Genomic DNA, 17,172 nt, shown 5'->3' with positions numbered 1-17,172 from the left:
CCGTTTAACCCACAAATCTCAATTTCCGATGCCAAGGGTACTAAGGGAACAGAGTGTTTCAGGGCGAATTGGCGGTCCATAAAAACCCCGTCGGCCCCACTGTCCACAAAGGCCTCAGTCTTGACAGTTTGACCGAGGATCTTCAAGGTCACCGGAATGATAAAAGTCTTCTTGGGAAATTCTGACTTCTGGCCTGACAGGATATTTCCCATCACCCTCAGGCCCTGAAGTTTTCCGGCTTTTCTGGGCATGATACTACCACATGACCTTTATTCCCACAGTACAAACACAACCCCTGCTGTCTCCTCCGCGTCTTCTCACGCGAGGAGAGGCGGGTAGCCCCAATCTGCATAGGCTCCTCGGAAAATTCCTCAGAGTCTAAGGTTCCCTTGGGAAGGAAGGAAATCTCAGTCTCCCTTTCAAGCCTACGCTCTCTCAGCCGTCTATCCACCCGGATGGATAACTGCATGAGCTGATCCAAGCTATCAGGCAAGGGATATTGTACCAGTTGGTCCTTTATCTGGTTAGAAAGACCTCTTCGGTACTGGTGTCTCAGGGCTGGGTCATTCCACTGGGTATCATGGGCCAACCTCCGAAACTCCGTACAGTAAACCTCAACTGGCCTTCGCCCTTGCTTAAGGATCGAAATCTGAGCCTCGGCTGAGGCCGTCTTGTCAGGGTCATCATACAACATGCCCAGTGCCGTAAAAAAAGCATCAACACTTTTAAGCGACGGACAGTCAGGCTGCAACCCATATGCCCAGACCTGTGGGTCTCCTTGTAGCAAGGAAATCACTATGCCCACCCGCTGAATCTCCGACCCAGAAGACTGAGGCCTAAGCCGGAAGTATAGCTTGCAGCTCTCCTTGAAACAAAAGAACTGCGAGCGATCTCCAGAAAAACGATCCGGGAGATTTACTTTCGGCTCCTTAACCCCTGCAGGTGCTGCTGCTGCGGGAGCTCCGCCAGCAGCCTGGGAGGTGTGCATTTTAATGGACAAATCATTAAATTGTCGAGTCAGGACCTGCACCTGATCGACCACCTGTTGCAACGTATTTTGAGGGGTATGCTCCATATTCCCACAAAATTTCAACAGGAGTATTAGGCTGCTGAATATGTTATGCACACCAGTGCCTGCAGGAAAGTACTGGTGTCAGAACTGTTATGCACTCCAGTGCCTGCAGGAATGTACTGGTGTTTGAACTGTTATGCAAAACAAATGGACTCACAGACAGACTGGGGAATATGACATAACGTACACAGAAGGTGATAGGGTAACAAAATACACACAAAGTGAACAGAGAAGCCCAGAGGCTAAGGAACTGGGTATCTCCCTTGTATTAGAAATGCTCAGATGGGAAAAGCAAGATGTTGTGTTTTAATACGTAGAGAACCCGAAATGCTGTTGCTAAGGGCAACAGCAAAACCCTAAAGGGTTACCAACGGGTGTGGCAGTAAACTCCTTGGTCAGAGATGGAATGATAGACACAAGGAGAGTCTCCACAATCCTAATTCTCACTTGCAGTGCACAGGTTCAGCTTACTGCCACTAAACTGACCCCTGACACCTAGCACAGTGAGACAGGATTAGACAGGCAAGTCTTAGAATACAGCCGCAAACTTGCTAAGTTCACAGAGTAGTAACAGAACCCCAGCAAGCTAAACGACTGACTCCAGTCTTACTGCTAGGTCTGGATTGGCAGAGTGTAATACCAAATCCCCAGGCCTATTTGCAGTAAGCAACAAACAAATACAAAGCTACACAGTACTGGTTAACTTTCAGGAACTGACTAACCAACAAAGATTCAGCAGCATCTGCTTACCCTGAGAAGAGGCCTTATAAAGCAGGTGCTGTCCACGCCCCACTCAGACCTCACAGACTGTGAGCACAAAAACCAGCACCGGATCCCCTGCCGTGCACAGAGCCTATAACCACTGCACAGCAAAAGACCCGAACCGGAGTATCAGCTGCACTCAGGTTACTCCGCTAGCACTTGTCTCCCGGTTGCCATGACGACGTGGCAGCACAGGGCAGGAGACCCTAACAGTACCCCCCCTCTGACGAGGGGTCAAAGAACCCCTACCACCGGGTTTATCGGGGAACTGCGAGAAGAAAGAGCGTATCAGTCTGGGGGCATGAAGATCACAACTGCGCACCCACGACCGCTCCTCCGGGCCATACCCCTTCCAGTGCACCAAAAATGACAGCCGACCCCGAACCACCTTGGAGTCAAGAATCCTTTCAACAACAAACTCCCTCTGGCCACGTATCAGAAGAGGGGAAGGTCTTCCACTGGAAGAAGGATTACTAATCGCCCGTTTTAAAAGGGAACAATGAAATGTTTTATTGATACCCAAAGAACGGGGCAGATCTAACTGAAATGCCACCGGATTGATAACCCTGGTGATCTTATAAGGGCCGATGAACCGGGGGCCTAACTTATGAGATGGCTGTCTCAACTTCAAATTCTTGGTAGACAACCAGACGAAGTCTCCTAATTTGAAGCTGCAGGGTCTTTTCCGCTTATCAAAAACCCTTTTGGTCACTAATGACACAGACACAAGGGCTTTCTTCACTTTCCGCCAAATACCTCTAAGGACCGAAACCACAGAGGAACCACCAGGCGTGGAGTCCAGCGGGTCAAAAGAATTGGCCTTAGGATGATGCCCATACACACAAAGGAAGGGAGAGATCCCTGTAGCAGAGTGAGCCGCGTTGTTATAGGCAAACTCCGCCATGGACAGATGAGCAACCCAGTCAGTCTGACACTTGGAGACATAACACCTGAGGAACTGCTCCAAGGACTGGTTCACCCTTTCAGTCTGCCCATTAGACTGCGGATGGTAGCCTGACGACAAGCTGACAGAAATCTGGAGATCGGAACAAAATGCCCTCCAGAATTTGGCCACAAACTGGGATCCGCGGTCAGAGACCACATCAAGTGGCAACCCGTGGAGACGCACAACATGCAGCATAAATAATTCAGACAGGCGTCTGGCCGATGGCAGCCCAACCAGTGGAACGAAGTGCGCCATCTTCGAAAACCTGTCAACGACAACCCAGATGGCTGTCATCCCCGAGGATTTGGGCAAGTCCACCACAAAATCCATTGAAATGTGGGTCCATGGCTTAGATGGGATAGAGAGTGGATGTAATGGGCCAACAGGAACCCCTCTAGGAGTCTTATTTCGGGCACAGATGTCACATGCCCGAACCCACTGATCCACATCCTTAGCCACCGAGGGCCACCACACCGCCCTAGATAGCAACTCCCGAGTTCTGGCAATACCCGGGTGACCTGCCGACTTCTTGGCATGGAATTCCAGGAACACTCGCTGTCTTAACCTAGGAGGCACAAACAAAAGACCTACCGGAAGGTCTGGAGGAGCCTGCTCCTGTGCTCTAAGGACTAATGATAAGAGGTCCTGGGTAATGCCCACTTTAATACATGATGGGGAAACAATGGGCAACGGCTCCTCGGTGGTCTCCTGGATTGGAGCAAAACTCTGCGAGAGCGCATCAGCCTTGATGTTTTTTGACCCAGGGCGATATGTTATCAAAAAATTAAAGCGAGCAAAAAACAAAGCCCATCGTGCCTGCCTGGCATTGAGACGCTTCGCTGACTCTAAATATGCCAGATTCTTATGGTCAGTGAGAATTGAGACCACAAACTTAGCCCCCTCAAGCCAGTGTCTCCACTCCTCGAGTGCATCCTTAATAGCCAACAATTCCCGGTTACCCACGTCATAATTCATCTCGGCAGGCGAAAATTTACGGGAAAAGTAAGCACAGGGATGAAGGCGATTATCAGACACTCCCATCTGAGAAAGCACTGCCCCAATACCCATCTCAGAGGCATCCACCTCCACCACAAAAGGACGCTCTGGATCTGGGTGTCGCAGCACCTTGGCCGAAACAAATGCCCTTTTGAGACGGGCAAAAGCCGCTTTAGCCTCACAAGACCAGTGAGCAACATCCGCCCCTTTCTTAGTGAGTGCCACCAAGGGCGCCACTATAGACGAAAATCCAGCGATAAATCGTCTATAAAAATTCGCAAAGCCCAGGAAACGCTGAAGCGCCTTCAAACTAGTGGGCTGCACCCAATCCAGGACTGCCTGTACCTTGGTACCCTCCATTTGGAAACCTTCTGGGGAGATAATATATCCTAGAAATGCGATTTGCTGAACTTCAAATTCGCACTTCTCCAGCTTCGCCCCAAGCCGGTGGTCTCTGAGTTTCTGGAGGACTAAGCGTACATGCTTCCGATGTTCCTCCAGGGAATGGGAGAAGATTAGGATGTCATCTAAGTATACAACTAAGAATCTATCCAAATATTCCCTGAGCACATCATTCATGAAATCCTGGAAGACTGCCGGGGCATTACAGAGCCCAAAAGGCATCACCAAATATTCATAATGCCCTGAGTGGGTATTAAAGGCAGTCTTCCATTCATCCCCCTCTCTTATTCGGATTAGATTGTACGCACCGCGTAGGTCAATCTTAGAAAAAATGGTGGCAGTACGAAGCTGGTCAAACAAGACCGAAATGAGAGGCAGTGGGTATGAGTTTTTAATCGTGATACGGTTCAATTCCCTGAAGTCGATGCAGGGTCGCAACGAACCGTCCTTTTTACCCACGAAGAAGAACCCCGACCCAACTGGAGACTGTGAAGGTCTGATAAATCCCTTAGCCAAGTTCTCCTGAATGTACTCTGCCATAGCCTGAGTCTCAGGACGTGACAGGGAGTACAACCTGCTCTTGGGAAGCTTAGCATTTGGCAACAAATCAATGGCACAGTCATAGGGGCGATGGGGAGGTAGTACCTCTGCAACTTTTTTGGAGAACACGTCCGCAAAATCTGCATAACACCCTGGCAATCCTGGCAAACTTAGCTGCGAGAGCCTGACTGGAAGGCTCAAGCAACTCCTGAAACAATCAGTACCCCAACTAAGAATCTCCCCAGAGACCCAGTCAAATTGAGGATTGTGGGCCCTTAACCAGGGTAACCCCATCACCAATGGGGCAAAAGTACAGACAGTCACATAAAAGGACAATTTTTCAGAGTGTGTGGCTCCAATAAACAAAGAAATCTGGCTAGTGCAAGAGGTAATTTTACCTTGGGATAATGGTTCCCCGTTTAACCCACAAATCTCAATTTCCGATGCCAAGGGTACTAAGGGAACAGAGTGTTTCAGGGCGAATTGGCGGTCCATAAAAACCCCGTCGGCCCCACTGTCCACAAAGGCCTCAGTCTTGACAGTTTGACCGAGGATCTTCAAGGTCACCGGAATGATAAAAGTCTTCTTGGGAAATTCTGACTTCTGGCCTGACAGGATATTTCCCATCACCCTCAGGCCCTGAAGTTTTCCGGCTTTTCTGGGCATGATACTACCACATGACCTTTATTCCCACAGTACAAACACAACCCCTGCTGTCTCCTCCGCGTCTTCTCACGCGAGGAGAGGCGGGTAGCCCCAATCTGCATAGGCTCCTCGGAAAATTCCTCAGAGTCTAAGGTTCCCTTGGGAAGGAAGGAAATCTCAGTCTCCCTTTCAAGCCTACGCTCTCTCAGCCGTCTATCCACCCGGATGGATAACTGCATGAGCTGATCCAAGCTATCAGGCAAGGGATATTGTACCAGTTGGTCCTTTATCTGGTTAGAAAGACCTCTTCGGTACTGGTGTCTCAGGGCTGGGTCATTCCACTGGGTATCATGGGCCAACCTCCGAAACTCCGTACAGTAAACCTCAACTGGCCTTCGCCCTTGCTTAAGGATCGAAATCTGAGCCTCGGCTGAGGCCGTCTTGTCAGGGTCATCATACAACATGCCCAGTGCCGTAAAAAAAGCATCAACACTTTTAAGCGACGGACAGTCAGGCTGCAACCCATATGCCCAGACCTGTGGGTCTCCTTGTAGCAAGGAAATCACTATGCCCACCCGCTGAATCTCCGACCCAGAAGACTGAGGCCTAAGCCGGAAGTATAGCTTGCAGCTCTCCTTGAAACAAAAGAACTGCGAGCGATCTCCAGAAAAACGATCCGGGAGATTTACTTTCGGCTCCTTAACCCCTGCAGGTGCTGCTGCTGCGGGAGCTCCGCCAGCAGCCTGGGAGGTGTGCATTTTAATGGACAAATCATTAAATTGTCGAGTCAGGACCTGCACCTGATCGACCACCTGTTGCAACGTATTTTGAGGGGTATGCTCCATATTCCCACAAAATTTCAACAGGAGTATTAGGCTGCTGAATATGTTATGCACACCAGTGCCTGCAGGAAAGTACTGGTGTCAGAACTGTTATGCACTCCAGTGCCTGCAGGAATGTACTGGTGTTTGAACTGTTATGCAAAACAAATGGACTCACAGACAGACTGGGGAATATGACATAACGTACACAGAAGGTGATAGGGTAACAAAATACACACAAAGTGAACAGAGAAGCCCAGAGGCTAAGGAACTGGGTATCTCCCTTGTATTAGAAATGCTCAGATGGGAAAAGCAAGATGTTGTGTTTTAATACGTAGAGAACCCGAAATGCTGTTGCTAAGGGCAACAGCAAAACCCTAAAGGGTTACCAACGGGTGTGGCAGTAAACTCCTTGGTCAGAGATGGAATGATAGACACAAGGAGAGTCTCCACAATCCTAATTCTCACTTGCAGTGCACAGGTTCAGCTTACTGCCACTAAACTGACCCCTGACACCTAGCACAGTGAGACAGGATTAGACAGGCAAGTCTTAGAATACAGCCGCAAACTTGCTAAGTTCACAGAGTAGTAACAGAACCCCAGCAAGCTAAACGACTGACTCCAGTCTTACTGCTAGGTCTGGATTGGCAGAGTGTAATACCAAATCCCCAGGCCTATTTGCAGTAAGCAACAAACAAATACAAAGCTACACAGTACTGGTTAACTTTCAGGAACTGACTAACCAACAAAGATTCAGCAGCATCTGCTTACCCTGAGAAGAGGCCTTATAAAGCAGGTGCTGTCCACGCCCCACTCAGACCTCACAGACTGTGAGCACAAAAACCAGCACCGGATCCCCTGCCGTGCACAGAGCCTATAACCACTGCACAGCAAAAGACCCGAACCGGAGTATCAGCTGCACTCAGGTTACTCCGCTAGCACTTGTCTCCCGGTTGCCATGACGACGTGGCAGCACAGGGCAGGAGACCCTAACAGTAGTACAGGTGGGAGTAGGGGAGGTGTGAGTAGTACAGGTGGGAGTAGGGGAGGTGTGAGTAGTACAGGTGGGAGTAGGGGAGGTGTGAGTAGTACAGGTGGCAGTAGGGAAGATGTGAGTAGTACAGGTGGGAGTAAGGGACGTGTGAGTAGTACAGGTGGGAGTAAGGGACGTGCGAGTAGTACAGGTGGGAGTAGGGGAGGTGTGAGAAGTACAGGTGGGAGTAAGGGAGGTGTGAGTAGTACAGGTTGGAGTAGGGGAGGTGTCAGTAGTACAGGTGGGAGTAGGGAAGGTGTAAGGGTGTACCAGTGTGAGTGGTACAGGTGGGAGTAGGGGAGGTGTGAGGGTGTACCAGTGTGAGTAGTACAGGTGGGAATAGGGGAGGTATCAGTAGTACAGGTGGCAGTAGGGAAGGTGTCAGTAGTACAGGTGGCAGTAGGGAAGGTGTGAGTAGTACAGGTGGGAGTAAGGGACGTGTGAGTAGTACAGGTGGGAGTAGGGGAGGTTTGAGTTGTACAGGTGGGAGTAGGGAAGGTGTGAGTAGTACAGGTGGGAGTAGGGAAGGTGTGAGTAGTACAGGTGGGAGTAGGGAAGGTGTGAGTAGTACAGGTGGGAGTAGGGGAGGTGTGAGAAGTACAGGTGGGAGTAAGGGAGGTGTGAGTAGTACAGGTGGGAGTAGGGGAGGTGTGAGTAATACAGGTGGGAGTAGGGGAGGTGTTAGGGTGTACCAGTGTGAATAGTACAGGTGGGAATAGGGGAGGTGTCAGTAGTACAGGTAGGAATAGGGGAGGTGTCAGTAGTACAGGTGGGAGTAGGGGAGGTGTGAGGGTGTACCAGTGTGAATAGTACAGGTGGGAGTAGGGGAGGTGTGAGGGTGTACCAGTGTGAGTAGTACAGGTGGGAGTAGTGGAGGTGTGAGGGTGTACCAGTGTGAGTAGTACAGGTGGGAATAGGGGAGGTATCAGTAGTACAGGTGGCAGTAGGGAAGGTGTCAGTAGTACAGGTGGCAGTAGGGAAGGTGTGAGTAGTACAGGTGGGAGTAAGGGACGTGTGAGTAGTACAGGTGGGAGTAGGGGAGGTTTGAGTAGTACAGGTGGGAGTAGGGAAGGTGTGAGTAGTACAGGTGGGAGTAGGGAAGGTGTGAGTAGTACAGGTGGGAGTAGGGAAGGTGTGAGTAGTACAGGTGGGAGTAGGGGAGGTGTGAGAAGTACAGGTGGGAGTAAGGGAGGTGTGAGTAGTACAGGTGGGAGTAGGGGAGGTGTGAGTAATACAGGTGGGAGTAGGGGAGGTGTGAGGGTGTACCAGTGTGAATAGTACAGGTGGGAATAGGGGAGGTGTCAGTAGTACAGGTAGGAATAGGGGAGGTGTCAGTAGTACAGGTGGGAGTAGGGGAGGTGTGAGGGTGTACCAGTGTGAATAGTACAGGTGGGAGTAGGGGAGGTGTGAGGGTGTACCAGTGTGAGTAGTACAGGTGGGAGTAGGGGAGGTGTGAGGGTGTACCAGTGTGAATAGTACAGGTGGGAATAGGGGAGGTGTCAGTAGTACAGGTAGGAGTAGGGGAGGTGTGAGTAGTACAGGTGGGAGTAGGGGATGTGTGATTAGTACAGGTGGGAGTATGGGATGTGTGATTAGTACAGGTGGGAGTATGGGATGTGTGAGTAGTACAGGAGCAGTAGGGGAGGTGTGAGTAGTACAGGTGGGAGTACTTTGGAGGTGTGAGTACTATTATAGTTAGTGTTTGGGTATGGTTGAGGTTGGGATCAGACACTGTGGGAGGTGGCTGGAGTTGTGTAGTTGAGGGCTGAAGTGAGTGGACTCTTGTAGACAGCTGGAGATACTGGAGGAGGAGCGGAAGTGTGCACCAAGAGTTTACTATTGGACAGCAATTGTACATCCAGTTATTTATAGAGCGCGCACATATGATGCTATCTGAGTATCTCTTTGGCTGATTGAGGTGTTGTCTGAAGGGGCCCATACATCAGACAGGCATTGGGGCAATTTCCTGTTCCGCTGATGCCTGGAAAATTGATCAGGTGGAGTTGTTTCCTGATTCCCTGATGTCCGCCGATGGTCAGATGGTATCAGTAGAGCGTGGATGGCCCGTATTACAGTCTTACAGTGCCCTGCAGTGCATCTGGTACTGCGTGTAGAGTTATACTGTAGCTCCTCCATTATAACCTGTCCCTGTGAGCATCTCGTCCTCTCTTTCCAGACTCCAGAAAAGCAAACGATGCTCGTCACCCGGAACCTGGATTACTGGCAGCCCGATGTCTGGTTTATGGTGATTCTGACGCTGACCGCGGCTCTTCTATTGGCTGCCATTGGTCTGCTGACCTGGGCTCTGTGTAGAAGGTATGTGCTGCGTCTCCGGCTAGGAACCATTATCAGTGCGACGCTTATTATTGACATGCGTGTTCTGCATACAAGTGCAGCTTCTCCTGACCATACATAGAGCCAGGCTGGCCCGGGGACACACACCCTACTGCCCCCTTAGCGGCCTGCATGATCGCCTGCTACCACCCCACTCAGCAGCTGGTGAGAGAGCCTCATCTCAGAGGCTACGGGGGAAATTTACTAAGATGGGAGTTCTATTTAAGATGGGATGTTGCCCATAGCAACCAGTCAGATTCTACTTCTCGTTTATCTAGCACCTTCTAGAAGATAATACCTGGAATATGATTGGTTGCTATGGGCAACATCCCATCTTAAGTAGAACTCCCATCTTAGTAACTTCTCCCATGAAGCCATAGGAGGTCAGTACTGAATCAATGTGAAATAATCCTCTGTATTTCTTTCCCCAGGACTCAGTTCTGTGCACGAGGCACAAAAGAGGCAACGGAGCCCCTCTTGCAGGAGCGGTGAGTGGGCAGGACGTTGTGTGGGATGGGGGCTGTAAGTCATTTGTGTGCAAATCACCACAGGACTCTGGAGAGCTGCAGAAGTGTGTCTTTACTCGCTGCATCATGCTGAATAATGGCTGCAGAGGCACTTCCTGTATAAGACGTGATGTCACTTCCTGTCCTCCATATTACAGGGGTTATTTATTACAGAACGTGTGACAATTACATAGGATTAAATGAAGAGATAGAACGCAGTCACACTGCACCAACAATAAGATAACCAGAGGGAAGGGCATTGGCCACAGGGGCATAATCTGTTTTGATTAATGTCTATGTCCTCTGTAACCGGGCGCTGCGGAACCCTTGTGGCGCCATATAAGTAAAGGATAATAATAACATCCAGAGGCAATGGAGGCGCCTGTCTCCGGGCCCCAAGCTCTGGAGGGGCCACCTGCATGTACAGCAGCACCTGTGGGGGTCACAGTGGTATGACTGCTAATCTAACTTGCCTCCGGGCACCTGGGATGAACTTACGCTCCTGATTGGCCGACTACGCCAGAGCGAGACACATCTGCCGAATCCCTGTGCCCCGCTCTGGGTGAGGATCTGACCCTGCTCTAGTCCATACCACACAGTGATTAGTGTGTAATAATCGCCTGATATAACCTGACGTTAATGTCTTCTTCCTCCTGACAGCTCGCTAACAAATCCTGAACCACCCGCTGATCTCCGTAACCAGCCGCCAGCGCCACCGCCAGCCAAGGAGAAAAAAGATCTTGCCCCAGTCAGCCCTCTGAGCCTGGTAAGGCGTCACCCTCCAGCAATGACAACACTGAGGAGCAGGACTGTGATATAGTCTGAGATCCCATCGTGCGGGATCCATACACGTGACCTGTACACGCACCACATATGAAAACCCTGATGTGGGGCCACCTTACGTGTTACTGCAAGCATAACTGCTCGGGCCCCCCGGGCCCCTGATATACAGTGTGGGCACAGCCCTGCCTCTACCTTTCCACCTCTTCTCTGTAATTCGGGTGACTGTGTACAAGAACGTATACATAACACCAAATGTTCTACATAATGCTCTGCACGATGCTCTGCATAATGCTCTGCATGACGCTCTACACAATGCTCTACATAATGCTCTGCACGATGCTCTGCACAATGCTCTGCACAATGCTCTGCATGACGCTCTACACAATGCTCTACATAATGCTCTGCACGATGCTCTGCATGACGCTCTACACAATGCTCTACATAATGCTCTGCATAATTCTCTGCACGATGCTCTGCACAATGCTCTCAACATACTGCACACCGAGCGTGTATATACGTGTCCCAGCCGCTATGTATAGACACCACACACTGACTCCACCCACCTGGTTCCCAGGCAGTATAGCGTCCTGTGGGAATACCGGGCCGTCGGTATCCTGAACACCGGGATCCTGTCAGCCGGTAAATTAACCTATATATAATATTTATGTGTCTCTCTCTGCTTCTCCTGCAGCAATTTGATGGCCGAGCCAAGGATCCGGGTAAGTGTCTGTTCTTTCTCACAGGAAGATAATGACATCTGCTTACAGACGTGTAGAGCCATATTGCACCTCGGTCACACCATGCTGTGCTGTAGGGAGCAGATGTAACATGTGCAGAGAGTTAGGTGTGGGGGGGGGCGTGTCCTAGCTCAGAGCTACATTGCAGTGTGAGAATAAAGCTGCCCAGCATGTGAGGGCTACATGCAGAAGCAGCCAGTAACTGAGCACCTGGGTAACACCATGCTGCACTGCAGGGGACAGATGTAACATGTGCAGAGAGTCAGGTGTGGGAGGAGCGTGTCCTAGCTCAGAGCTACATTGCAGTGTGAGAATAAAGCTGCCAGCATGTGAGGGCTACATGCAGAAGCAGCCAGTAACTGAGCACCTGGGTAACACCATGCTGCACTGCAGGGGACAGATGTAACATGTGTTGTGCAGAGAGTTAGGTGTGGGAGGGGTGTGTCCTAGCTCAGAGCTACATTGCAGTGTGAGAATAAAGCTGCCAGCATGTGAGGGCTACATGCAGAAGCAGCCAGTAACTGAGCACCTGGGTAACACCATGCTGCACTGCAGGGGACAGATGTAACATGTGCAGAGAGTCAGGTGTGGGAGGAGCGTGTCCTAGCTCAGAGCTACATTGCAGTGTGAGAATAAAGCTGCCAGCATGTGTGGGCTACATGCAGAAGCAGCCAGTAACTGTAGGATAATAAGACTTATACCTCCCAGCTGTAGAATAATAAGATGTAAACCTCACAGCTATAGGATAATAAGACATATACCTCGCAGCCATAGGACAATAAGACACATACCTCCTAGCTATAGGACAATAAGACATACCTCCCAGACACATTCCTCCCAGGTATAGAACAATAAGACATATATCTCCAAGCTACAGGATAATAAGACATATAATAAGACATATACCTCCCAGCTATAGGACAATAAGACATATACCTCCCAGCTATAGAATAATAAGACATATACCTCCCAGCTATAGGATAATAAGACATATACCTCCCAGCTATAGGATAATAAGACATATACCTCCCAGCTATAGAATAAGACATATACCTCCCAGCTATGGATTAAGACATATACCTCCCAGCTATAGGACAATAAGACATATACCTCCCAGCTATAGGACAATAAGACATATACCTCCCAGCTATAGAATAAGACATATACCTCCCAGCTATAGATTAATAAGACATATACCTCCCAGCTATAGGATAATAAGACATATACCTCCCAGCTATAGAATAAGACATATACCTCCCAGCTATAGGACAATAAGACATATACCTCCCAGCTATAGGACAATAAGACATATACCTCCCAGCTATAGAATAAGACATATACCTCCCAGCTATAGATTAAGACATATACCTCCCAGCTATAGGACAATAAGACATATACCTCCCAGCTATAGGACAGTAAGACATATACCTCCCAGCTATAGGACAATAAGAGATATACCTCCCAGTTATAGGACAATAAGACATATACCTCCCACTTATAGGACAATAAGACATATACCTCCCAGCTATAGGACAATAAGACATATACCTCCCAGCTATAGAATAAGACATATACCTCCCAGCTATAGATTAATAAGACATATACCTCCCAGCTATAGGATAATAAGACATATACCTCCCAGCTATAGAATAAGACATATACCTCCCAGCTATGGATTAAGACATATACCTCCCAGCTATAGGACAATAAGACATATACCTCCCAGCTATAGGACAATAAGACATATACCTCCCAGCTATAGGACAATAAGACATATACCTCCCAGTTATAGAATAAGACATATACCTCCCAGCTATAGATTAAGACATATACCTCCCAGCTATAGGACAATAAGACATATACCTCCCAGCTATAGGACAATAAGACATATACCTCCCAGCTATAGGACAATAAGACATATACCTCCCAGCTATAGGACAATAAGACATATACCTCCCAGCTATAGGACAATAAGACATATACCTCCCAGCTATAGGACAATAAGACATATACCTCCCAGCTATAGGACAATAAGACATATACCTCCCAGCTATAGGACAATAAGACATATACCTCCCAGCTATAGGACAATAAGACATATACCTCCCAGCTATAGGACAATAAGACATATACCTCCCAGCTATAGGACAATAAGACATATACCTCCCAGCTATAGGACAATAAGACATATACCTCCCAGCTATAGGACAGTAAGACATATACCTCCCAGCTATAGGACAATAAGACATATACCTCCCAGCTATAGGACAATAAGACATATACCTCCCAGCTATAGGACAGTAAGACATATACCTCCCAGCTATAGAATAAGACATATACCTCCCAGCTATAGGACAATAAGACATATACCTCCCAGCTATAGGACAATAAGACATATACCTCCCAGCTATAGGACAGTAAGACATATACCTCCCAGCTATAGGACAATAAGACATATACCTCCCAGCTATAGAATAAGACATATACCTCCCAGCTATAGGACAGTAAGACATATACCTCCCAGCTATAGGACAGTAAGACATGTACCTCCCAGCTATAGGACAGTAAGACATATACCTCCCCGCTATAGGACAGTAAGACATATACCTCCCAGCTATAGAATAAGACATATACCTCCCAGCTATAGGACAATAAGACATATACCTCCCAGCTATAGGACAATAAGACATATACCTCCCAGCTATAGGACAATAAGACATATACCTCCCAGCTATAGAATAAGACATATACCTCCCAGCTATAGGACAATAAGACATATACCTCCCAGCTATAGGACAATAAGACATATACCTCCCAGCTATAGAATAAGACATATACCTCCTAGCTATAGGACAATAAGACATATACCTCCTAGCTATAGGACAATAAGACATATACCTCCCAGCTATAGAATAAGACATATACCTCCCAGCTATAGGACAATAAGACATATACCTCCCAGCTATAGGACAATAAGACATATACCTCCCAGCTATAGGACAATAAGACATATACCTCCCAGCTATAGGATAATAAGGGACAAACATTGAATTACACAAATGAACAATCAGTAGGTGAGTGATTAGCGCTAGATAAGTTCTGATGTCAATAAGAATCTGAGTAAATAAAGTGTTATAGTTGTGATAATAATTAGCCAGGACATATTTAGCCATTTGTCTGGTGTGGTCGCATCGTTTGCGGGCACATCGGGCTGTGCGTTATCTTACCTGATCACAGGTGACCAATCAGAAACACAGAGTGGCCAGCTGCTGGAAGATAATCTTCTAGCAGCCGCCATTCACAGAGGGACCTCCCAGACCCCCTGCATCCCCGAACCCTCCCCCAGTGTCTGCCAAACTGCCGATCAGTGCAAAAACCGTGCGGGGGGCGTAGGACTTTGGACTCTCTCCAAAAAGAGAAGGGTCCCGTTACTCCCCAACCCCTCAGAGCCAAAAGGCCTACTGAGGGGAAAAAAGGATCTTCAGGTCCCCCCTTGCCGAAGCGCAGAGGGACCCGTTGAATCCCCAACCCCCGGAGCCAAAAGGCCCCTTAGGGGGCAAGGGTCTTCATACTTCCCTCCGCGTGGCTCGGGGTCTTCCCTTTCTCCCAAGGGTTGGCCCAAGCTTCCCCCTGGGGAACAAAAAACCTTCAGCCCTCCCCAAAAGGAGAGGTACTCGGCTACAGGGGGAGAGGGTGGCCCATAAAAATCTCACCTAAACCCCAGGAAGACGTGACACACACACGAGCGCAGCTGAGCACAGTAACAACGCAGTCGTCCTTATCCTAATACTGATATTATTACTGTATCACAGATCATCTGCACCATGACGGAGAATGTTCTTATGTCTCACAGCCTGGTTCAGAGATGGCTGCGGATGCCGTATGAGGTGTGGTACGCTGTGCGACAATGCGCTATCCCCCCCGGTACCGAGACCCCTACTGGCAGAATGCAGTCTGTGTATGAGAACGCAGACATCAGACGCACATTGGTCGGTAATCGCCTGCTCAGTGGCCCTGTGGCGGCGCAGCATGACCGGCAGATGTAAGGCGTTGGAGCCATTGTAACCGTGTACGGATCGCAGTCGCTCGCTGTGACACGCCCTCAAAACGGCCGCAACACTCCTGGGTTTGAGTAGCCACGCCCCGTCATCCCCCACAAACGCTCCCTGACTGTCACTCACTGCGACCGCTGCTGAAAGCCCTTCGCGGCACACATGCGCAGTGTGACTCCGACGCTCCACAGCATACATCACCATTGCGTCACCTCTGAATCAGGCTGTTAATGAAGGAGTAAGACGGCCTCCTCTCCGCATTAATCATGTACTGTCTATCCTTAGTTACAGGCAGAGATTATCTTTTCAACAGCCACACCGGGGAGAGAAGATGGCTGTGAGGAGCGCCGCCGCGGTTATACTGTACGATAATCTGGGGCTTCACTACAGACGGCTGAATAATGCGCACAAATCAAAAGGATGAAACCCGCTGTGGCATTAAATTATACTGTGTGTGTAATATAAGACATGATTGCAGCTTGCAGTGTATTTAATCAGAACATACCATGAAATGTATCATGTATAACAGTGTGATGCAGTGCAGTGCCCTCTCATTCCCTGCAGGTGGCGATGTCTGACCTCTTACACACATGGCAATGGCGCCACCTGTGGGCAGTTCAGCAAAGTGACTGTACAATGAATTTACCACTAGACTTGTTCTGAGCAGTGCCTTTACCCCTGGCCCCCTATGTACATCCATTCAGACCATGGGTAACCTCCAGACAATGCCTGCTGCTTAGATCCCATTTCCCCCACCAGAGTGCAGCCATGAGGCCAGCAGATAGCACTGGAGAGAGGAGCGTCCATCCCTGTATGGAGTCTGCAATAAATGGGGGCCCCACTCCTGTTATTGCCGCTGTGTATCATTTACTCACCCAACGTATGGGACATAGGGGCTCATTTATCAACCAGGGATGAAACTCGTCGCGTATAATAAATGGTGCTCCAGCCAAAGAACCAAGTCCGAAACGCGTTGGAGAAGGAGCATGCCAGGTACTGCCCCAGGGGACTATGAGAGGAGACGCACCGGAAGGGGGAGGTGATAAACCCGGGAATTTCCATCGTTGTACCTTATAGCGTGTATTTCTCGTGAGGTCACATGTGCTGCGCAGGTTGTTCATGTTCTATTCATTTATATATATTGTGAATAAATCCCCTTTTTAAATATAAAAACTTGAATTCACTATGAGGAGCGTTGCATTCTACATCTGTGTCCTGGGGTAGATATCCATCTGTCTGGTGTGAGGAGCGCTGTATGATCACCAGAGTATGAAGACACGTTACCTGTGTTTAGGTGAGCCAAGGTACAGGAGATCTCTCCTTCCATCTGTCTGATGTGTCTGGTGTGAGGAGCGCTGTATGATCACCAGAGTATGAAGACACTTTACCTCTGTTCAGGTGAGCCCAGGTACAGGAGATCTCTCCATCCATCTGTCTGGTGTGAGGAGCACTGTATGATCACCAGAGTATGAAGACACGTTACCTGTGTTCAGGTGAGCCCAGGTACAGGAGATCTCTCCATCCATCTGTCTGGTGTGAGGAG

At 49.0% G+C, this 17,172-nt stretch overlaps 1 protein-coding gene across 1 annotated transcript in view; it reads left to right on the top strand.

The window, feature by feature from the left end:
• CDHR4 (cadherin related family member 4) overlaps positions 1–16,818 on the top strand; it is a 233,471-nt gene extending 216,653 nt beyond the window's left edge. The window contains exons 11-15 of the mRNA XM_063941453.1: positions 9,394–9,533; positions 9,983–10,039; positions 10,718–10,823; positions 11,532–11,559; positions 15,915–16,818. Of these exons, the coding sequence (XP_063797523.1) occupies positions 9,394–9,533; positions 9,983–10,039; positions 10,718–10,823; positions 11,532–11,559; positions 15,915–15,970 (387 nt within the window). The 3' untranslated portion in view covers positions 15,971–16,818. The remainder of the gene's footprint in view (positions 1–9,393; positions 9,534–9,982; positions 10,040–10,717; positions 10,824–11,531; positions 11,560–15,914) is intronic.
• The last annotated feature ends 354 nt before the right edge of the window (positions 16,819–17,172 follow it).

The sequence above is a fragment of the Pseudophryne corroboree genome, chromosome 9, assembly GCF_028390025.1.
Source record: "Pseudophryne corroboree isolate aPseCor3 chromosome 9, aPseCor3.hap2, whole genome shotgun sequence".
Classification (NCBI taxonomy): domain Eukaryota; kingdom Metazoa; phylum Chordata; class Amphibia; order Anura; family Myobatrachidae; genus Pseudophryne; species Pseudophryne corroboree.
Note: the sequence above shows the minus strand (reverse complement) of the source record. Positions and strands in the feature narration are given on the sequence as shown.